The following is a 23943-nucleotide window of genomic DNA, read 5'->3' as shown; positions in this document are numbered from 1 at the left end:
CTTCAAGGATTGGAACCTTTCTCCTTTTAGTCTCCCAAATGGTGTTGGGAAACCCAAATATTTGGCCTCAAAAGAACTTACTTCCACACCCAAAATCGATTTTACTTCCTCCTGCACCTCTGCGTTACCTTTCTCATTAAACATAATAGAGCATTTGGCCGGCTTGATGAGCTGACCTGTACACCTAGCATATGTATCAAGAACTTCTTTAAGCTTGAGCGCCTGATTAGCATTTGCCTTAAAAAAATAGCAGGGTATCATCAACAAATAATAAATGAGACACCCTTGGAGTTCCTCTACAAATTTGAAGTTCTTGGATATCCTGCTAATCAGTTTAGACAATCCATCAGCCAAAAAAGGAACAGTTATGGTGAAAGTGGATCACCTTGGTGAAGTCCCTGGGATGGAAAAAATAACGCTAATATGGCACCATTGAAGCGAACGGAGTAGCGCACCGACGTCACACAAGACATGACTCGCTGCACCCACGTACTATGAAAGTCCAGCTTCAGCAGAACATTATTCAAAAATCTCCAATCCACCCTGTCATACGCCTAGGAAAGATCCAACTTATACACATAAAAATCCCCTCTAGTGTCTGTGTTTGAACTGGTAACATGAATACACTCAAAAGCCATAATTGCATTATCTGTGATTAGTCACCCCGATATAAATGCACTTTGGTTGGTCGAAATAATATCCTGCAGCAACGGTCTCAACCGGTTAACAATACATTTCGACACCACCTTATAAATCACATTGCATGGGCTGATTGGCCTAAAATCTTTCATCGATTCAGGGGTGGCCATTTTTGGAATTAACACTATGCAAGTATCATTTACTCTTGCAGGCATGATCCTGGTTACAAAGAACTCCTGGACAGCCTTAATCACATCTTCCTTTAGTAATGGTCAATTCCGTTGGAAAAACCTGGCAGGTAATCCATCTAGCCCAGGAGCTTTTAACGGTCCAATTTGGAAAAGTGCATCACCTATTCCTCCGCAGAGTAAGGCTTGCACAGAGCTTCATTCATATCATTGGAAACCTTAGCCTCAAAGAGATTGACAATATCATCCGGGATGATTGATTCATCCTTTGAAAAAAGACTTGTAAAATACTAATAAGCCGTACCTTCCATCTCGTTTTGATTTGTGCACCAGCTCCCATTCTCAGTCTTAAGCTTTCTAATTCTATTTTCTTAGCTCTCCACATAGCTTTGCGGTGAAAGTATTTAGTATTCCGATCTCCTTCACGCAGCCAGTTAATTCTTGATCTTTGTAATCACATCATTTCCTCACAGTACAACAGCTAATCTAATTCTCTCTTCGCCATTATGATTGCATCCCTATTTTGGACCGGGTCATTCCTCTCCAGCTCCTCAATTTTCTTTCTTAGCTCATCCAGTTGCTTGGTGACGTTGTCAAAATTCTCTCTGCTCCAGCTCCTCAAGTCCATAGTAACTTGCTACAGAGACTTAGCCAATGCACCCAGATCACTACCCATTCTTCCACAGCTCGGCATTTTCTATGCCCATTTGTAGTGACTCCTCCCTCTCCCACATGATCTCATAATGGAATGAGCTTACATGTTTAGTCTGTCCCTCTGGCAATACCATTTTCAGGAGCAGAGCTTTGTGGTCAGACCTTGGCGTTGTTAGATGAGTAATAGTAGCATCCGGGAACCGTAGAGACCAATCCTATTTGCCACTCCACGATCTAATCTAACCCGCACATTCCTTCTGCCTTCCTGATTATTGTTGAACGTTGTAACGCCCGCAGAAATCACTAACTAAAAGCACCCGTTAAAAACCGTCTTTAAAATCTTTTTATCACTGAGCTCCCGGAAATCAGAAGTCTCCCCGGCGATTTCGCCGTCCCGGTACCCATGCCGACCCCCACCTGTCTTTTATCTGTGCCCGCGAATTTCGCCGTGTGCCGGTGTCAGACGCCGTGCGCGTGCTCCGACCGCATGCCGCGAGTGCCGCCGGTCTCTCCCTTTTCTTTCTCTTTTTCCTTCCCTTTTTCCTTTTCTTTTTCCTCCTTCTTCTTTCTTCCTCCTTCTCCTTTCTTCTTCCTCCCTCCTTCTCTCTCTCCTCCTTCTCTTCCTGGCGCCACTCCCTGGCCGGCCCCCCCGCCATTACTACCCGGCGCCACCCCCTTCCTGGAGCCACGCCGCTCGGCCTCCCCGCGTGTGGGCCCCATCGGCCGGCCCGGCGTCGGCCACGCCGCCGCCCCCTCGATCCGCGCGCCCGGTCCGGACCCCGGCCGCCTGCTCCGGCGCCGGCCTCCCCGGCCCCGCTCGCCGCTCCCCCAAGCCGGCCATCTCGGCCCCGCACCACGCCGCTTCGCCGGCCCTACCTCCCGCACGGCACGCCACCGGTGCCGTGGCCGCCGAGCTTCCCCCGCCGGCCAATAGCCGGCCCCTACCTCCGGCCACCACCCCGTCGGCCTATAAATAGGGGCACGACCGGCCTCCCCTTGCCAAGCCACTTCCCTCCCAACTCGCCACCTCCACCCGGTGCCGCCGTCACCACTCCTCCGCCGCCGCATTCCCCGCCGCACCTCTGCCGTCGCCGCCGCCCCACAAGTGCCGGTGTCCCGCCCTCCTCCGACGCCACCTACCCGAGGTGAGGCAGATGGAGCACCCCCTCGGCTCCCTTCGCCGCCCCTCCGCCCCACGGCTCGCCGCCGGCGGCGCCCCGCCGGCCGGCCGCCGGCCCACCCTCTCCCCACTCTCCCTCTCTCCAAGTCCCTGGAGAAGAGGATAAAATACCCGGATTTTAGATCCGACCCCCAAGTTTCCCAAAATTGCACCTAGGCCCTCCCACCACTCTCAAAGCATTCTCGCGGATAAGCCCCTCCACCTCCGAAAGAAATTACAAATAGGTCCCTGGTTTATTAAAAATCAGCCCTAAATCTCCATTTAAGCCCCTAATCAATGATTAACCCGTCATTTCATGCGCCAAACTCCCTCCAATTAATCCCAAATTTTACCACGTCATCCTCCAGAATACTTTCGCCGATCCATATCCAAATTTCCCAAAAATAATCCCTCTACCTATTTTCCGTTCGCGTTTCCTGTTCGGAGCTCACGGTTAAAAATCGTTTTCTCTTTTATTTATTTGTGTGTCTGTTTGTGTGTGCCGTAGATCGCGGATTGCCCGAGGGGGAGCCCGAGGAAGAGTTTGATCGCGAGCCCGAGCCCGAGGACCAGTACCGCGAGCCGGAACTCCCGGAAGGCTTTGAAGACGGCAAGTCCAATCTCACCCTTTTGATGCATACTTAATACCTAGTTTTTCAAACACAACCTATTGGCCTGTTTTACAAAATGCATATTATTTTATCGCAAGACATGGTTGGATAGCCACCCCTTGATTGTTATGAACATTCCTTGTTGTCCTATGCTTATCTCTAAATACGACTTGCTCTGTTTAGATGATAGCAGCTGCTAGAACGCTTAGGAATTTGTTACTCAAATGCAATCATTATTACAATGGTGTATTCAGAAAATAAATGTGTGTGTGTGCGTCCAAGTAAGAGGAATGGCTTTTCGGGTTCAAGGGAAAAGGATGTGTAGACAGGATGGACGGGTATTCCTTGTGTGGGATGCCATGTTGTTATGCTCGTACCTTGGTGGTTGAGCAATGTCGGGAGATATCCATCCGGTCGTAATTAAGGACCGAGTTGATGTGTCATCTTGCCTAATTCCACTATCGTGCAACCACTCGACCGTTGTATGGGCAACGGCTTAGCATAAATCCCACTAGCCGGATGGTTAGTCCTCAGGAGTGCTGGGAGCAACGGGAACCCATGGAAAAGGAGTAAGATCTTGGTGACTTAGGTCCCGGTTACGGTCTCATGGGCGAGCCGTGAACCCCTTGGGTGTTTCCGCGAGGGCTAGCCAGTCTTAGCTAAGGTGGGTAATGGCTCTGTTAGGATCCGTACCGTCACTGAGGTGATTGTGCTACGGTACCCTACTTGTGGGAAAAGTGTACACCCTCTGCAGAGTTAAAACCTATCCGGGTAGCCGTGTCCACGGCATTGGACGAATTACGGCTTGGTCACATAACTAGTGTTTGGGCAAGAATGTCATGAGTGTGTGTGTGGGGGGGGAGGGGGGGGGGAATTTCAGAAGAGTCCGGCAGTTGTGCCGTGCGCTATGGCGGACGGGGAGTCCAATAGCGATAAAACCTTGGATCCTTTGTGTAGGATCAACCCCACTCAGTGCTCCGGGTACTAAAGGAAAGCTTTACCAAAAACCTCTTTTGAAAACAAACCCTTGCATGTGTGGAAAATTTAGCTTTACCGCAATTAAACTCTAGCCTATCCTTGTTATACTTGTGCATAAACTTGCTTGTATCCCCTCCGTGGATGGGGTTGGACTTGTTGAGTACGTTAGTACTCACCCTTGCTTCATCGCTACAGAGGAAGACCCTGAGTTCGTCGCAGAAGACCTCGAGTAGAGGTTGTGTCCGCACCCGACGCTGCCTGTGGTGTTGTCCTGCCCAAGATGCTGCTGCTGCCGTGTAGTCCCGAGTGCTGTCTTTTGGCAGTCGCTTGGTTAGCCGCCGTTATTTATTTACTGTTTATCGCTGCGTGGCTTTCACGCCCGCTCCCACGGGAGTTGTATGGTAACTGAATTATCTGTCGAATAAATGTGTTATCAACCTCCTGGGACTGATATTTGTATCACATTTAGTCTCTACTTACGTGGGGACGCTTCAAACGTCCATGTTAGACCAATGGAGTCCAAATTGTGGAGATCACAATTGCTCAGAACTTCTCTGAAGTCCATCATCTGGCGTTCTGCTCTAGGAGTTTCATAGAAATGTTCATATTGCCGGCGTTCTGCTCTAGGAGTTTCATAGAAATGTTCATATTGCCACATGGGTTCATTAAAATCTCCAATCATCATCCATAGGCCTGCCCATACCCCTGCTAGATCTCGAATTAAGCTCCACATGTCACGTCTGTTTTCCACTCGAGGCTCTCCATAAACAAAAGTTGCCCTCCAGGGGGCAGCATTCGGTTCTTCCTTTATTAAGACGTCGAAATGATGTTCTCCCTGAGACAACAGGGTTACAATTATTGACTCATCCCAAAATAAAGCAATGCCTCCACTGAGACCCACACTACTAACAGCTAAGCAATTCCGAAGACCCAATCTATATCTAAGATTACTAACTCTAGAGTCGTTCATTCTCATCTCTAAAAGGAAGACGAGCTTGCGGCGGTGCGACTGTACAAAGCTACAAAGTTCCTGAACTGTCCGGGTGTTCCCCATCCCCTAGCAGTTCCATGCCAACGCATTCATTTCTCCTGACGGGGCTCACAATGAGCTTCTGTCAGGTTATTCTGCAGGACATGAGAGAGAGTTTGCTTCATTTTGCAGGTGAGCCACCAGCATGTGATGAATCCTCTCCACCCAACTCCAACTCATCAACCACCGCCTTCTTCACTGTGACCATATCTGCCACCAACCCATGTTGCTGCAGTTCACTGATGGATGCAACAATGCTAGCTTTCAACACCTTCTTGATCTTTGGCTTCTCTATATCTTTAGCAGCACCTCCGACTCCCCTAGCACTTCTTTTCTTGTCCAGGGTTACCTTCATCTTGGAGCATTTCCCAAACACCAGGCGTTCATGTATACTGGGGTGTGCACCGCCTTCTTGTTCCGCCAAAATACTTTCTGATTCCTCACTCGAATCCACAAAGGAGTCAATTTCCAAGATCTTTTCTACACCCAAGTGAGTAGGGTGCGCATTCAGATTAGGTGGCTATTGATCTACCGCCATTTGAGCCACCCCTTTGATCAAAACATCTGAGACCTCCTCGGGTATCCCTACATGGGAAACCCCCTCATCCATTTGCATGCCCTTCTTCCCATTCTCCTCAGCAAAAGCCTTCTCTTCTTGCTGTTTAGTTGAGTTAACCCTCCTGCCAAAAGGCTCCTTCGATGAACTTGCAACCGAGAGAACTTTCTTCTTCTGGTCGCCACTGAAGTTCAGCCCCTTCTTCGCACTAGGTTCAGCCGTCGGTATGATCATCCTCTTACCCACTCCCTTTTTTTTTTGGAGAACATCGCATGGCTTTACCAAAGTGAACACCACCACCATCTACATCCTCCTCTGGGCACTCTCTCCGTACGTGGCCTATTCTACCACAGTTGAAATAAAAATACGGTATGTTTTCATATCTCACCAAAAACTCCATGACGCCATGCCCTTTCACCCTCTGCTGCACTGTATGCATGATGGCTTTATTAAGAGGAAAGTCCACCCTAACTCTCTTATAATCTTGATGAGCATCTCCTACTTCCAGCACCTTCCCCACCTTTGCACCCAAAGTGCGAGCAAAGCCATCAATCATCATGACGACTGATATATGATATATGTGAATCCATAACTCTATGGATTCGATCATAACCCCCAATGCCCTTCTTACCCCATCATATGGCACGAAATAACAACATCACCATTAAATTTCCACGGTCCTCCATTCATTACCTTGTTCCATAGCCGTTCAGAATCGAACCACACAATGAATCTATTCTCCCCCAAGATCTGAAAAGGAACCAACACCTTTTTTCCCCAGAGTTCACTCAGCTCATTAACGATGATCCAAAGCTTGAACTCCTGTCCAGAATAATAACGAGCCACCGCTATCCACTTGCTCTTGGCCTCTTTTGCTTCTACATTTTCTTCGAAGTCATACTCCTCCTCATCTTCCAGCGTCTCCTCCTCGTTAGGTGTAACATCCGTAAAATCTACTAACTCAAATCACCCGCTAAAAATTTATTTTCAAAATCCTTCAACCGTTGAGCTCCCAAAAATCTTTTCCTTCCCGGCGACCCCGCTGTCCTAACACCCAACGCCGACAGTCATCTTTTTCTCCCTCCGCACATTTCGTCGTGTGCCCATCAAAATCTGCCGCGCGTGCCCGACCGCTTTCCGCACTTTTCGCCGACCCTCCCTCTCTTTTCTTTTCTTTTTTCCATTCTCTTTTTCCCCTTTCTCTTTTTCTTCTTTTTCTCTTCTCCTTCCTTCTTCCTCCTTTCTCCTTCCTCCTTTCCCATCCTTTCTTTTTGGTGCACGCCCCTGCGCCCGTGTCTTCTAGTGCCTAGCGCCTGGCGCCGCTCGCCCAGGCCGCCCCGCGCCCAGCCCCGCGCGCCCGCTGGCCCGGCCAGCCCCACGCCACTCGCCTGGTCCCCCCTGCCGCAAACCACCCGGCCCCTGTGCGGCGTCGCCCCGCACCGCGCGCCGACCGCTGCACACCGCCCCTTCCCCAGGGCGCCTCCCCACGCCGGTCATCGCGCCTGTGCTCCTCGTCGACCGAGCCGGCCCCACCACACCCTCCACACGGAGCTCCGCTCCGGCACGCCACCGGCCGAGATTCCTGGCCACCATTGAAGGCCCGCCGGCCATCGAGCTCCCGCCGCCCCTTCTGCCAGCTATAAAGGGGGCCGAGCCCCCGTCACTCCTCCACACCACTAGCACCGCCCTCCCAGCTTGCCGCCCCCTGCTCCACCGCCCTTGCGTGCCGCCGCCGTCTCCCTGTCCACCGCCGGCGCCCCCTCTCCCATCACCATCCGCCCAAGGTGAGGGCCAAAATGGGTCCCCCACACCCTCCTCCGCCTCCCCCGCCACTCGGCCTCGTCGCCGGGGCCGGCCCTCGCCCCCCCCCCCCACCTCCTGTACCGAGTCAAAGAAGAAGAAGGGAAAACTTCCCTTCAATTTCGATCTAACCCCCTACTTCTTCCTATTTGCGAAATAACCCTCCCACCTCTCTCAAACTCTTTTCACAGATCAGCCCTCCCACCTCCCAAAAATTATTACAAATAGGCCCCTGGTTCTCGCAGTTTAGTCCTAAACCTCATTTTAAGCCCCTAATACACGGTTATCCGGTCATTTCATGTGCCAAACTTCCTCAAATTAATCCCAAATTCGACCACGGCATCCTCCAACATACTTCCGTCGAGTCATCTCCAAATTTCATGAAAATATTCATCCCTTCTATTTTCCGTTACGTTCTCTGTTCGAGCTCAACGGGTAAAACTTTAATTTTCTTTTATTTATTGTGTGCTCGATTGCGTGTGCTATAGATCGCGGAGTACCCGAGGAGGAGCACGAGGAGGAGTTTGACTGCGAGCCCGAGCCTGAAGACCAACACCGCGAGCAGGAACTCCTGGAAGGCTTTGAGAACGGCAAGTCCAATCTTGCCCTTTGATGCATATCTATCCTAGTTTTTCAAACACAACCTATTGGCCTATTTGTATAAAATTGCATATTATTTTACTGCTGAAACACGGTTGGATAGGCACCCCTTGATTGTTACGGTTATTTTTTGATTGTCCTATAATTATCTCTAAATATGACTTGCTCTGTTTGGATGATAATTACTGCTAGAACGCTTAGGGTCTTGTTACTTAATTCAATCATGACTACAATGTATTTTGTTAAAGAATAAAGGTGTGAGTGTTTTAAAAAGGGAAAATGGGTTTTCGGAAATGAAGGAAAGACATGCTTAGATGAGATGGATGGGTGTTTCTTGTGTGAAACGCCAATAAGTTGGGCTCGTACCTTTGTGGTTGAGCAAGGTTGGGAGATATCCATCTTGTCACAAATTAAGGACCGAGTTGATGTGTCATCTTGCCTAACCCAACCATCGTGCAACCACTCGACCGTTGTATGCAGCAACGGCTTAGCAGGAATCCCACTAGCTAGTCTGCTAGTCATTAGGAGAGCTGGTGAGCGGTGGGAGACCATGGAAAAGGAGTAAGATCTTTGTGACTTAGGTCTCGATTAAGACCTTGTTGGTAGGTCGTTAACCCCTTGGTTGCTTCCGTGTTGACTAGTTAGTCTTAGCTAAGGTGGGTAATGGTTTTGTTAGGATCTGCACCGGCACTAAGGTGATCGTGTTGCAGTACCCTACTTGTGGAAAAAGTGTACAACCTCTGCAGAGTTAAAACCTATCCGGGTAGCTGTGTCCATGGCATTGGACGAGTTACGGCTTGGTCACATAACTAGTACTTGGAGATGGATGATTTTTATGGCGTGTGTTGGATTTTGGAAGTGTCCAGCAGTTGTACCGTGAGGTACTGCGGACTTGGAGTCCGGTAGCATTAAAACTTGGATCCTTTGTGTAGATCAACCCCACTTAATGATGCGGTTACTAAAAGAAATGATTTGCAAAAACTCTTTTAAAAATGAACCCTTGCATGTATGGAAAATCTAGCTTTATTGCAAATAAACCCTAACCTTATCCTTGATATATCCTTTGCATATTCTTGATTATTTTTCCCCTCCGTGGTTGGGGTTGGACTTGTTGAGTACTTTTGTACTCACCCTTATTTTGTTGCTTCAGAGAAAGACCCGGACTTCGTCGCCGAGGATTTCGAGTAGGAGGTCGTTTCCTCACCCAACGCTACCTATGGTGTTGGCCTTTGCAGAATGCTTCCGCTGTCTCTTAGTTCCGAGTGCAGCCCGGAGTCCGACTAGACTGCAACTTGGATCTGTATCGTTGTTGGTTTAGTTCTCCTTTGGGTGTGGCTTGCCCGCCCGCTCCTTCGGGAGTTGTACGGTTTTTGAACCATCTGTTGAATAAATGTGTTATCAGCCTCCTGAGATTGATATTTGTATCACATTTAGTCTCTACTTACGTGGGGACGCTTCATTAGGATTATTCATCAGAATGATCCTTCTGTCCTCATTCACCCGCGTTGATTGGATAGAATTCCCTTTGATATTGGAAATCTTCTCCATCGCATCCTGCATGTCACGATCATGGCGCTGCCTTGGATTGGATCTACAACCCGTCAGCTTTGCTCCATCCCCATCTGCAGCATCCGCAGACGTCTCCATCGGCAACTTCCTGTCAGCCATTGTGCAAGGTCTTGATCCTTAGGTTAACGCACGCGGGATCGGCTTCGGATGGGCAACCTTCTCACCGGAGATCCCTGATCACCCCCACCGAGAGATCGCACATACCGAGCCTAGGACGGCGGTGCAACAACTCAGGAACAAAAGGTCAACCCTAGCTAGATGGCAGGTTTTAAACCAGCACTCCGTCATCAACGTCGTAATCAACATGGATTCTTGCTTCAACTCAACATACCTTTCCAACTCCAGGCCCAACTTAATTGGATTCAGATTGGAGTCATCGCCTCCAGAGATCGGTGCAAGTTAAACAACGCCCGCTGCCACAAAACCCTAAAAGAGTTACGCATAGCAGTCAAGGTCCGGGATCGAGTCTTCCCTAGCAATCTGCCCGGCAACAATTGCCAGCAGATGATCCTCCATCCGGACTAGGCTAGATCCCGATAACGGCGGCACCTCCACTTTGGAATCACCTGAACACCCGCTTCGTCATTTTAGGAGCTTACTTGAATTTTTTTCTACCACTAAAAAAAAAGCTCTCCTTATTGCTGAACATGAAGTAGTCTCCGTACCTGGTTACTGGAAATGGCCTATGAAGATATACCTTGTATAAAACTTTTTTTTTTACTAAGGATGCAGCGCAGGAAGACATATCCCCACGTCTCAGTGATTTTAGTTAGTCCGGATATGTTCCGACAGCAATGCGACAAGTAACTCATGACATGATTTCCATTCTTCTTGCTAAGATGCAGCTTGAGATAACCAATGTTCACCTTAAGTCCGGATATTTCCGTTACTGCACACCCTAATCCGACAGTTACTGCATACCCTAATCCGACAGCAACGCGACAAATGCAGCTTGAGATAACCAATGTTCACCTTAAGTTCGGATATTTCCGTTACCGCACACCCTAATCCGACAGCAACGCGACAAGTAACATAGGTCATGATTCATTTTTGTCGGTATCTCACTTGCATCCCACGTAGTAACTCATGGATAGATCGTCTCCACTAACCCTACCTAACGCTCGCCCTTGTAGCCCACCGCCTACCATCACTGCTGTGTTGACTGCCAAGATCCTCGCGCTATCCCTACCCTTCGTCTCCAGCTTCGATACTGCCATGTATATTCAACATAAACCCTAGATTAACTTTTCCAACAAGTAATGCGCTCTAACATATATTTTCGTTGGCCACTTGCTACCACTCTTTATTTGGAAACGATGGAGGACATAATAATAAGATTGAGAGGGGAGTGAGGCAGTCATAGGGAGGAGCAAGTATGTACATGCAACGAAGGATTGCCCGTTAACCACCGCCAAATAAGGATGACATATGACCGAACATGAGAGAAGGTACCATCATACCGTTTACTTTAGGCATTTGGCGTTGGTCTTGGTCTTAATTAATCACTACTTATAACACTGGAACTTGGATCTTATGATTCATTGAGATCCACTTTCCTACATTATTTGACAGCAAGTTGACTCGATTCCTCCCTAGCAGAGATCAAGTCGTTGCTTGGATGGTTAGCGTAGGTGATTATACACCCCGCTAATCAAATATCAAAAGTTTGGCCGCTCATCCATTTAGCTTTTTATTCAGTTGTGGGATGACATGTCCATCAACAGTGAAACGCATATGGAGACATCCCGTCCAAATCCCTTTATGGGATAGCCATGTACGTGTGTAATTAAGCGCCGGGGTATTTGATCATCGGTGTGTTTCTAAAGAGATTCTGCCCCTAATGGAAGCAGCCGAGCTAGATCTTCTCCAACACGTTTCGAGTATGAAAGTTTAAACCTTGCAAACTGCAATGTACCACTAGAGACCTGTTTGGTCTGCAGCCACAGCTGGCCACACCACAAGTTGTGGTGCCGATTCAGACCGCCACAGCCGCCACAGGTCGTGGCATGGCTGGCTGTGGCCAGCAACTAGACGCCCCCTAGGTTGGCTATAAACATCTACTTCTCTAGGTTGGCTATAAACATCTACTTCTCCAACTCATCCTAAGTGTGCCAGTTTGTAACCTTAATATCCTCTCACCTTTATAAACAAAAGGAAAATTCTCCTTCAAATAGTACTGGCAACTATTCTTATTGCAACTATTCTTATTCTTGCGTTGACCGAGGTAACATGGGCTCTCTCACATGCACCGGCACGAACTCCTCGTATATTTGACTCGCGTGTCCCATTACGTTAGCTCAGGCCGTGGGCCGTGGCGGATATTATAAATTTCAGGATGGGAGAAAAATTCAAACCCTCACATGCAGACGATCTGTATAGCGCCAATCACCGTGAAAGGTGATTTTAAATTCGAAAATTTTATACAATCAGATCACGCATGTGTGTTGGTACTAGATCTCACATGTGCTGTGTATTGCAAGATTTAAATGTCAATGCCTGATTTCGGTTTTCTACGGTAAGCTCCAAGGCCAAAGTCTCCGGCCCCCACTAAGAAAGAACCCGTAGGAAATCTGTTCGTCGCTATATTATATTAAGAAGAAAATAGAGCGGATGAAAATTGTTATATTTTCTAAAACACCAGATAAAAAGAGATTTCTGTCGCTCACATGAACAGGACATTCTGATGCACAATCGGCCCTACAAAAACAGCAATGGAAGGTAGGTAGATTGCAGAAAGCCAGAAACACTCATTACCGAGAATTATCTACACATTGTTTTAGGGACTGAACAGCAATGAGTACAATAGCAACTTTACAAAGCAAAAGAAAACCACCTAAAGATGCAGCTGATGAAAAGCAAAAATAAACATAATATAAATGGTGGGTCCACGAATCCAAGGTCCTCAATCTCTTCATTCATGTAAATCTCATAAAACAAATCTTCTCTAGATAGATATACATAAGCTCATATGTTCATATTCAGAAGAAGAAATATCTGAAAGAAAGAAAAGTTTTCATGTGTTAACTCTCAAGATTATATGGATTATTAACAGCTCATAAGCAAACAATGACCACCAATTACAGTATTTCCCACCCCACATGCCTGAAAAGAAATGATGAACACAACTAGACACTTATTTTATTCTGCAATGGCACTATCAAAAATATATTTCTGTACAAACACGCAAAACAAGCATGCAGAAGAATTTTTCTGAGAAGAATGCTTCTCACGAATGAAAAGATTAACTACCTACAAAATCGCAAGATTCTCTATGCAGCGTGCAACGAAGTCCCATCTAATAACTGGGGTCCGTTGCCGGCCATGAAGACAGTATTCAAGGTATTATCTATGCAAACTCGTTGAATGCTTGTGCTCCTCTGGCGACCTTGATGAAGACATCCTCCAAGGTAGTGTCGACTAGGCCCCAGGCATGTATTGTGAGACGGCGCTTTGCATTCTCGACTGCAGCAAAAACATGGGCTATTTTCACCTCCTGCTTCGGGAGCTCAAACTTCTGAGTTCCAGATAGATGGTAGATCTTGTTTGCACTGGGTGAGAGTTGATGCACTAGCAGTTCAACCTCCTGTTCTTGGTCCAGAGATGTTGTCACTGTGAGTATATATGTGCCCCCGTATCTAGCCTTTAGCTGCATCGTGTTGCAAAAACAAAGACTTTAAGAAATTTTATTTCGTGTCATGACAACAAAACGAGAGGAAATGTACCTCTTTAGGGTTTCCAAGGCATTGGAAATCGCCATCAACAAAGATGCCAAGCCGGTCACACAATACCTCTGCCTCTTCCATTGAGTGTGCTGGAAGAATCACGTTTATTACTTGCTTATTCACTAAACACTAATTAATCTTGTGACTTTCAGATGCATTGAAATAATGGAGTAGGAGTTGAGGGTTTAGAATTTAGATGCTCAAGTGGACAGGAAAAGATCATTACTAGTTAGAATAATTGCCCGGTTTCTCTTGGCCTCCTTCACAACATTCCACAGGTTATTTCTTGATGCTGGATCCAGTCCTGTGCTCGGCTCATCCATGAAGACAACCTGAAGAATATTTGCTAAGTTGCATAATGCATTTGTGGTTGGACGATATTTCATGGAACAGCCAAAAATATAGAAACAAGGAAAAAAAATACTTTAGGGTCCCCAATCAATGAGATTGCCACACTGAGCCTTCTTTTCATGCCTCCACTGTATTTCTTGACTTGCTTATCACCAATATTACCATGAGATAGATTTACACTCTTCAGAGAGTGTTCAACAGCCTGGCAGTAAAAACAATTGGACAAAATATGATTGTACATGCTCTGAGATAGCTGGATAATTTCCAAAAAAGGGAACTGAAGAATAAATGGCATAGCAATTAGAATTGCCCAACACCAAAATGTGAATATTATGTTCAAAAGGACGTATGTATATCCAGATTGGAGGTACCTTGACTAACGTAGCACCTTTAAGATTCTTCAATCTGCCATAAAAGAAAAGATGTTCTTTTCCTGTCAATGTTTCCCAAAGCAAGCTGCATTTAATACAACACCAATTACCATGATTAAACAATTTGATCCCATGAAGGAAAACTTTTGCAGATAAATACTTGTTAAGAGTACATACTTATGTTGTGGGCACACACCCATATTTGTATATATGTTACCCATGTCTGTATTTATATCCATTCCATGGACATAAGCAGTACCAGATGTAGGTCTAATGAGTCCAATCATCTAAGAATAAAAACAAAAAAAAACTATCAGGTCGCATTAAAAGATATATAAGACTATATGCAACTTCTATCAGAAGAATGAAAAGCATCCATTTTCAATTTAGTATCATACCATGTTAATAAAAGATGTTTTCCCAGCTCCATTGGGGCCAAGCATTCCAAAACACTGGCCCTTTTGAAGGGCAATAGATAATCCTCGAACAGCCTGCTTGTCAGGGTTTCCATCCCTTCCAGGATAAACCTTGCTGAGCTTATTGCAGATGATAGCTTGGTTTGCATTGGGATCTATCAGAAGTTGTTCAACTACTTTTCTCTGAATAGAGTTAGTCAATGAATGAAGCGTGAATCATATGTATTGTAAAGAAGTTTAAGAGATATCAAAGTATGAGAAATAACCTACTTCTAGAGCAACATCAGATTTCTCCATATTGAGAATGACTCTGGAATCCTGTTGGGTACTGCTAGGTTCATGGAATGATGGTGCATGCTTCTTCTGTAAACATCTGAAGCAGAAAAAAGGGTTTTTTCTGACACCATCGCCTAACAAAGAGGCTTGATCTAAATAGAATGCTAACATGAGAAGTAGTGCCCATTCTACACTCATTATGATCAAGACATCACGCATTCCATTGAGGGGATCGTTCATACTTCTCCAGGTCATACCAGCGACTCCCATACTGCTACCCGAGAATGCATATTGACCAAGTTCATATAACCCCCGATAGAGGGAAAATCCGGGGACGATCTCCATGACTAATATCCAACCATCTGAATGGAGAAGGCAAAGCCTTAAGTTGTAATTAATGTTATATAACTGAGACAAATCACAATTAAGCTAGCAACTTACAGGGAAAAGTTTTGTCCTCAGCAAAGAAGCGGAAAAGAAATGCCCCAAGTAAGCCAGAGCCAAATACATACATGTAGCCAACCACTGCAGCAGGAGGTGAATGAAATTTGTCAGTTGTCAATTTCAAAAGGCAAAGTTTTGACTAACACGTTTGAGTTACTAACCTGTGGCCATCTTGACAGATGAAAAGAAAGATGCCACAAAAAATGCAAGGGCAATCTGTAAATTCACACATGTGAAGAAGAAAACAGCTTGTACGCTGTACTCGTTGATTCTGAAAAAATTGAGACCTGAAAAGAAGGTGAATTATATTTGACATTTGCAGATTCATTTGCCACAATAGCATTTCATGAGTGAATTGTAATATAATTTACCTATCAAGGAGCCAAAAATCACAAAGAATAACATATAGACGACTGATAGAGCAAGAAAATAAGAATAAGATATCAGCCAGTAAGGCCCATCCTTCAGACCATGCATTTTCATCATAATTTTGAGCTTCTCCTGCTTCTCATACACCAGATACGTCAAGATAACCTAAGAAAAATGAGTCAGTTTGCAAGCTCTACTGATACTGATTATTAACATGTTCAATGAATTTGCGGCCGTACTTACAGAATGTTACATCAATACATCTCATCATACTCACTGGGAAAAGAAGTTCGATGATCCATGTGAAGAATAACGCACTAAGAAGAGAAGACAGATCCAACTGAAAGCTTGTCCCAACTTTGGGCATATCTTTTACATATTCAAGTAGCATTTCTACCCCAGTTCCTTTGATAAATTTGAGATAAGCATTGGATACCTGTAGGAAACGAACCATCAACTGTCAGAACAGGAGCCATGTTTCAAAAGATACTGAATTAGTCAGAGATAAGATTATGGAAAACAAAGCACATACTGCATTCACCAAGCGCGGAACCCGTAATGTTGCGATAAATGAATATGCAGTGTTATCATTATAAGTAGAGTTGTACCAAACATTTACACCAAGTCCGTACTGTGTTGTGCCCAAGAAGTCATAACCTGAAGAAATGAATGCAATCATACAGTATGCCAATGCATAAGAGAACCATATGTGTAGGAATTAATTTTTTTGCGACATTTTGGAACAATAACTATTAGGAAGCCAATGGAATTACTGATTACATTGATTATACCCAAGGACTCATTGGTCGGTAGGGTGTCACAAAATGTTTACGAACTATCATTGATATGTGAAGTACTTGAAACTTCAAAGAGACAGAAATTGTAGTATCAAGATGCATTACCTGCAATAAATTCATTTAGTTCTCCTCCTCTTTGTCTATAACCCTTTAAGAATTCATAGTTGATAATCGATGCACTTTCACGCCATAACGGGACACCTTCAACACACTGTATATCTGGTTCATTTCAAAAGGGCATCAGATCTGCAGCATAAAGATGCCTAAGGAACTGTGAAAATGAGAGAACAGTTCTCAACTGTTGCTGCCATGCAGACTTCAGAAATTGTCCATATAGAACAAATTATAATCATATATAAATGGGTGTCACTTTTTGAGTTGATCATAGATAGACTATAAACAGCACAGCAACATGGAAGAGCAGTACACATATTTATAATGATGAAATCTTCTACAAGTATCTAGTATGCAACTGTTAACGTGCTTCTGTCCATGTCCAAATAAAAGGGCCGCAGATTTTAACCTAATTATGTGTATGTCAAAGTAAGAACCATCATACACTATAGTAGTGGCAGTTCAAGATCAATTAAGTTCACAATTCAAGCATTTTAAAGAAATATGGAAACCAAAACAAAAAAATCAACATTTTAAGGAATGTTTTTTTCTAAAAAAACATTTTAAGACATATATACTTACTGAGCTGAAAAGGTATGCCCCCAGTATTGTATGAAATGGTTTGTGACATGAAGGGTAGGCACTCAGGCTGGATCAGGTACAAAGTATGGCCAGAGAAAAATGCAGGCTCTAGCAGTTGTATGTACCATGGCTGTGTGTCTGAGCCCTATGACAAATCAAAGCCAATGGTAACCACATAAATCAAAACATGAAGCAGCAAAATTTAGAAGACAGCGAACAGGACTGCAGGCTAGTGGTTGCAGTGCCTTAATAGCACCCCCGTTGCCCAAGCTTAACTCCCTGTGGGAGCGGATTTTCAGGGCTGGGTTAAAAAAAAAAGGACCCTTCGCAACCCTTGCTGCTTCCAGAGCGTGTCCTGCAGGCACGTCCTGGGCAGCGTAGAGGGAGCCTTCGGGTTCTTTTCTCGGTCCTGCAGTGAGAAAATTCTTCTACTGCTAATACCTTGGGGGAGGTCTTTCCCCTAGGGCCGAGTTTTTAAAATTAAAAGCCAGAAACTCAATTGGGCATTGAGGGAACTCACAGCAACTATCTTGGAGAGAATGTCAAGGAAATCCGTTGAATTCAAAGACGGGGAAAGGGCAGGAAACAGCCCTCTTGAAATTGCTGACAATTGGAGAACACTCAAGAATTACAAACACATTCACCAAAATTATAAACATTATGAAGTGTGTTTTAGTTGTACTATATGATAAGATCATACCTCCAGCGACCGCTTTGTCATTTCCAGTTACAAGGACAGTTGCAGGGCAAGACCAGGAGACACGGCACAACGGATCAGGCAAATCATCAAACGGCTGGGAGGAAGTCCTTACAGCTCGGAAATCAGCACGGGGAACCTGAATGAGGGCCGGCCAGCGTGGCGGGCTGGGAATTGGGCAGCTCCCGACCTGGTCCAGCGTCGAGTACTGGATGCCACAATCTTTCCTCACACATCTTCCATCCACACTGGTCTCGAGGCAGCTGCAGCCGCATTTGTACTTGGGCTTGTCAAGCTCACTGTTGATGACGTTCTGGAGCACGATGAGCAGGACGCAGATGAGGATCGGGAAGAAGGTGATGCCGATGTTTGTCTTGAGGTTCCGTTTCTGCAATGCATAATATACATGATTAATTGAGGCACTCTTCGTGGAGCCGACATAGGGAAGAAAAGAAAAACAGAGCCAGCTTTGATACTGTTCATGTAGACAGGCAAAATTCGCATTTGTTAAAATTTGTGCCTAATTCGGATCGCGTTTTTGCACCTCATAAAACAAACGGAAATAGAAAATCAAAGAAATTAAAGAACTTGTCGTGTAAGAGCAAGAAAGCCCACACGCCAAGGCTACCTACCGGCCTTGGCTCACAATAAACAGCAGGCACACAGATTGGTATGAAGCTAGACTGCTAGAGCTAAAATCAACAAATTACTGCAAAAAAAATTCCTCAAAAGGCCAAAACCCATCAGACTCAAGCAACACTTTCCGGATAATACAACTACGTTGAACCCTCAAGAACCGGGCAGGCAAATCCACTAACACCTGGCTGGCACGACGAGCGGAGCAACTCTACAGATTCGCCAACTGAAAAGGGGGGGAGCGAGAAAAGGTAGATGGCGCAAAAGAGAGGCAGTGCCGGGACCTGGACGCAGAGGTTCTTGCGGAGGAGGGCGTTGGCCTGCGTCGCGAAGCTCGCGGGGCCCCTCGGGGAATCCATGGCTTGGGGCGGGGCGGCCGGCGGCGGGGCGGCAGGGGAAGGAGGAGCCGTGGAGGCGTAGCGAATCGTGAGCGGAGACGTCACGGGCCCCAGCGTTCAACTTTACCCGCTTTTATACGCGTAAGTATCCCGGTGCCGACGGTGTCTTGCCTCCCGCCAAGCAGTAGAATTTGTCAAAAACCCAAGGAAGATTTGAATTCATGCTGCCTTTATCTGCATCTATCTAATAACTGAAACCTCTGACAAAAACAAAGATTGGTTTTGGGTTCTGCAAACGCAATAAAAAATCCTTTGCATGTTTTCTACCTCAATCGAAATAAGTAAGATTTACAACAATTGCAGCCTTTGCAGGTGCACAAACCCAAGTTTTTCCTTAAAAAAAAAAACTCTTGTAGGACCTGGTAAGTTGCACACTACACTGGGCCGCATGATGGGCTCAGTTGATTGGGCCAGGCCTGACCCACAATGTCATTGGGCCCCAAAGGAAATTCTCGTTGGTTCTTGTAATGAACACCGACACAACTAACTGTTGAGTCCAACAATTGTTCAACTGGGACGAGCTATAGTAAAGTCTGATTACAGCACAGTACTCCCACCAGTTGGTTAAAAATTTCTTCGTTCGACAGGCAGAAACCTTCCATGACAGATCGGCCAGGGAAAAAAGATCCATCAGTTCAGAAGAAGTTGCGCACATCTGCCATGCAAGTTCAGAAGCCCTCTCTGAATACATTCAGGAGCACGAGAGTATTCGCATTTTTGTTTCAAAGGGAAAACATAAGTTTCTTCATCTTGCAAAACAGAATGCTAGCAGAACATGTTATGGGCATGATATCAAACTTGTCCCCAAGACAAAGGGTGTATTTATTCAAGCATGTACCTAGGAGTCATATCAGGAACCAAGTGATGAGTTCTGTTTGGCGATATCGATATGCTCACAGTTCACCAATATAAAAGTCATATCCCTTACCAGTGGCCTAATATCCTTGGCTACAGCATAGTTGACAGAAAGCATGAGTATTTCATTGCTCATTAGGACACAAGTTTTCACATGTGTGTTTTAGAGTTCCCTCTGCAGTCATTTTGGCCACTGCCGAGTCAAGCCTCAATAAAATAATGTACAAAGTAAACGACAGTACAAGTGAAAGCAAAGAATTCAGCTCAATTGGAAATAAGTAGGCCTTACTAGTGTGAGCTAGGCAAACATAATCTGAAAAAAAAAAAGAAACTGAACAGACATGGTCAGACAAAAGGGCAAGCTAATACTGTCAAATTCCTACTATCTCAAGTTCTGTAACTTGAGGATAATCTGCAGTCCTGTACTCCTGTGCTAGGCACAAAAAGTGACACTCAAAACAGTAAGGATCTAGAATAGCTCAAACCTGTTGTCAGATAACCACAAGTTAAACTTGGGGTATGCACACACAGAGATTAGTAGTTGTATTACTGAAACCAAGAGTTGAGAAAGTTCTGCAAATGAGCATGTGTTGCAATTGGATCATCTGCCTGAACAATATCCAAGGATCTTACAATATTTGGGGCACGAGCAGCGGCATAAGCATCTGCAAGACCAGTAACAGAGTCCTTTTGACAGTCGATGAACTATCTGGAAGTCTTCTCTCCAATTGTAGCAAATCTGTGAAAGCTCAAATTGCTCTTCAGCAATCCCTTTGCGAGCAGGACCTAAATGACACAATGCCGGGGACTAGTCACTTCTCCAGGCTATATGTGAACAGATTAGGCCTTTCCAGAATGTATTGTGGCTCCAGTCCAACCTCATTGATCATGAACTGAATCTTGCTTGACATGGACTCTTCATCAAACTGGCAGGTCTTACGACCTAGCTGCTCTGTCCTGTGCAAAAGCCTTAAAATCCTTACATAAATCAAAGGTACAAACCATGTAGTATAGACTGAACCAATTTTTGTGATTAATTGCTGTTAGCGAGTTATGCTCAGAAGGCCCTATGGGCCTTGCCCTCTGACTGTACAGGCCTGTTGGCCGTGTACCCCTTTAGGGGATAGTCAGATGATTGTGTGATAGGCAAGGATCTCCGTTGATTGGTTCTGATTCTATAAGCCAAACCCTAGGACATCCTTGCCTATATATGTGTACGTGCTTTGCACACCATAATCAATCTATTATCTTCCCAGCCATACTCACTTTCAATTGCATATGCTATTCTTGTCGCCAGCAAAGAATTGAAATAGCAGTTTGCACAAACGGTCCAATTAGCACATATTTATACAGCAAAAATAGAGATGCACAAAGAATGCAGAATCCAGGTAGTCAACTTCCACTATTAAGAGGAAAGAACTATAACATTACTTTCAAAGACAAACTTTACAAGATTGTAATGGGAGGGAAACAAGAAGTTCCAACATTGTAAAAACTGAGGCAGACACCAAACAAAATGTCTACACTCCTAGGCCTAGCAGAAGGGCCAGTGGATGATTACGTCTAACAATATGCACCGATATTCTCTGAACTATGTTTACACAAACACAATTTTTCCAAAACCTATTTGGATTATTCTAGATAAGAGTATAGGATTTGAAACCTATAGGTAAATTCTGTTGAATATCCTAAAAATAATTATCCAAATGAACCAAACCAAGTCTGTTTCAGCTAAGCACAGAATTAAGAAATTTGACAAGGGAAACCAATTGCCGCCTAGTCAGTATTCATTCAAGCATATTTCCTAGAACTTATATTATACATAAGACTAATCCAAATCTACCTCGTGTAAACAGATCATTTATAAGCACATAAATATAACAAGGAAACTGATTGATGAACCTATATGGACTACAGTATGAGTATCTACACAATCCATAGTGCATGCCTTTCGCGGTTTTACCTAGACTATTCTTCAAACATGATTTTCCAGAACAATGTAGTAACAAGTATTATATTCTCAGGTCTAAAATGCCCATCTCCCTGGGTCCTGAGGCATGCACATAGCTCACCATTTTGAGGTAACAGATACCACATTTGTTATATAGAAAGAAATGTAGTACATTGTGTGAATCTGTAAACACGATTTGTTGCAGTTCATAACTGAATCAAATATGATAATTCAGGCAAGTATGTAGGAGTCATGTCAGGAGCCAAGTGGTGAGTTCTGTTAGGCAATGCCAATCTGTTCGCAGTTTACCAATATAAAGTGCTCTCCATTACCTATGGTTTATTCTGCCTATTAGTAACCCATTCCCTTCTCCGTTGTCATTTTGTCCACTACCTAGTCAAGGCCCAGTGAACTAATGTACAGTGTAAACAATAGTTGAAGCAAAATTAATGGATTCAATTAAATAGGAAATAGGCAAAGCCTCATAGAAGTATCAGTGACTAGTGTGAGCTATGCAAACATAATTTGGGATAAAAAAAAATACTGAACAGACATGGTCACATGTTCAGACAAAAGGGCAAGCTAATACTACTGTCAAATTCCTAGTATCTCTAACCACTGCGACAAGGATCTATCTGCAGAAAAAAAGCCAACTTGAGGATAATCTTCAGCCATGTGCTAGGCAGAAGAAGTGACTAGTACACTCAAAACAGAAATGATCTATAATAGCTCAAACAAGTTCGCCATAGATAACCACAGCTTAAACTTGGGCTTTGCGCGGTCAAAGATCAGTAGTTCTATTGCAGAACCAAAAGTAAGTAATGGCAAATGAGCATGAATTGCTATTCTACCATCTACCTGAAATAATATCAAGAATCTTACATTTTTACAATATTAATGCTGGTTGCTGGGGGGCACATCGCCCCCACGAGCAGCGGCATAAGCATCTGCAAGCCCGGTAACAGAGTCCTTGTGACAGTCAATGAACTTCAAATTGAAAGTCTTCTCTCCATTTTAGCTATTGTGTAAAAGCTGAAATTGTTGTTCAGCAATCCCTTTGAGAGCAGAACCTTAATGACATGATGCCGTGGAACTAGCCGCTTCTCCAGGCTATATGTGAACAGAACAAGCCTTTCCAGAATGTATTGTGGCTCCAGTCCAACCTCATTGACCAGGAACTGAATCTTGCGGAGAAGATTTTGTTCAGATATTTCTAGAATTCTTGGCATCTTGGACAATGCAGTGGCAACTTCACTCTCAGTGCAACCAAGACTATTCTTCAAGAATTCAATCCTGGCAGTATACTTCTCTTTAGTGGTCTGGGCGAGAGCCTCCACCGCCCGCTTGAACATCGCCGAGCTGCGGGTCAGCCCAAGCTCTTCCACGCGCAGCACAACCTCCTCCAAATGCTCCAGGGTGAACGAAAGTATCCGCACGCTCCTTGAACACAGGTGGGCAATATCATGATCACTCATGCCGCACTGCGAGGCAAGGCGATATTAGGCTTGACCACCCTGCCAAGATCCGAGGTCAGATGGTTGAGGGAGCTGTTCTTCTTGATCACCAGTAGTAGCTTCTCGAACGAGCCATAGAAGTTGACGAAGAACTGGATCTTGGAACCGACGTCGCGGCAGCTGCGGACCGCTCGGGAGCCGACCGCGAGGAAGCTGGCGATCTGGGGAACGGACAGGCCGACGCGGTCGCGAAGGGCGAGGAGGCGGGGCTCGAGCCTGTCCACCTTACAGCGGAGGAGCAGCGGATCGACGGCGACGACGTCGGCGATGTTGGCGCGGGATAGGCCGATGGAGGAGAGCAGGACGAGGACGGCGTCCGGGTCGAAGCGGGGGTGATGGTGGGCGGAGGAGAGCTCGTTGAACGCCCTCGCGGATAATTTGGACGCCTTGGGCTGGGGCGAGGCCGCAGGAGGCGACGAGGTAGTCCTCGAGGGAGAAGGGGGCGGCGGAGGTGGAGAGGAGGAGGCGGCAGTCGCCGTGGTGGATAGGGGAGGGGATCTGGGGGCTGGCGCGGAGGAGAGGGAGGAGAAGATTTCGGAGCCGCAGCATGTCGCCGGCGGCGGAGGGTCGCCGGCGGTCGAGGCCTTGAGGGTCGTCGTCGCCTCATTGGTTAGGGGCAGATTTGTTTGTCTTTTTTTTTCCATCTCTTCCCCGTCTACTACTCCT

General features: G+C 45.5%; 2 protein-coding genes across 3 annotated transcripts; both read right to left on the bottom strand.

Annotated features, from left to right (window-relative positions):
* Positions 1-12900: 12900 nt before the first annotated feature.
* Positions 12901-19009, bottom strand: LOC117845843 (ABC transporter A family member 8). 2 transcript variants are annotated; one of them, XM_034726928.2, is made up of 18 exons: positions 18844-19006; positions 17927-18311; positions 17747-17829; positions 17227-17371; positions 16636-16749; positions 16266-16390; positions 16011-16169; positions 15736-15898; positions 15526-15651; positions 15362-15445; positions 14915-15282; positions 14627-14827; positions 14406-14515; positions 14229-14313; positions 13931-14059; positions 13733-13838; positions 13507-13595; positions 12901-13430 (listed from the first exon to the last, which is right to left on the bottom strand). In XM_034726928.2, the coding sequence occupies exons 1-18, from the start codon at positions 18916-18918 to the stop codon at positions 13131-13133; spliced, it is 2847 nt and encodes a 948-aa protein (XP_034582819.1). In that variant the 5' UTR covers positions 18919-19006; the 3' UTR covers positions 12901-13130. The 2 variants fall into 2 exon arrangements, 1 of the variants encoding a protein (XP_034582819.1); XR_011897640.1 differs by having other exon boundaries at positions 13377-13430; positions 13733-13852; positions 18844-19009.
* Positions 19010-20374: 1365 nt separating this feature from the next.
* LOC117842359 (uncharacterized) lies at positions 20375-23943 on the bottom strand. The gene is made up of 2 exons (XM_034722778.2): positions 22646-23943; positions 20375-20769 (listed from the first exon to the last, which is right to left on the bottom strand). Exon 1 carries the CDS (start codon positions 23919-23921, stop codon positions 23235-23237), a length of 687 nt encoding a protein of 228 aa, XP_034578669.1. The 5' UTR covers positions 23922-23943; the 3' UTR covers positions 20375-20769; positions 22646-23234.

The sequence above is a fragment of the Setaria viridis genome, chromosome 2 (assembly GCF_005286985.2).
Source record: "Setaria viridis chromosome 2, Setaria_viridis_v4.0, whole genome shotgun sequence".
Classification (NCBI taxonomy): Eukaryota; Viridiplantae; Streptophyta; class Magnoliopsida; order Poales; family Poaceae; genus Setaria; species Setaria viridis.
Note: the sequence above shows the minus strand (reverse complement) of the source record. Positions and strands in the feature narration are given on the sequence as shown.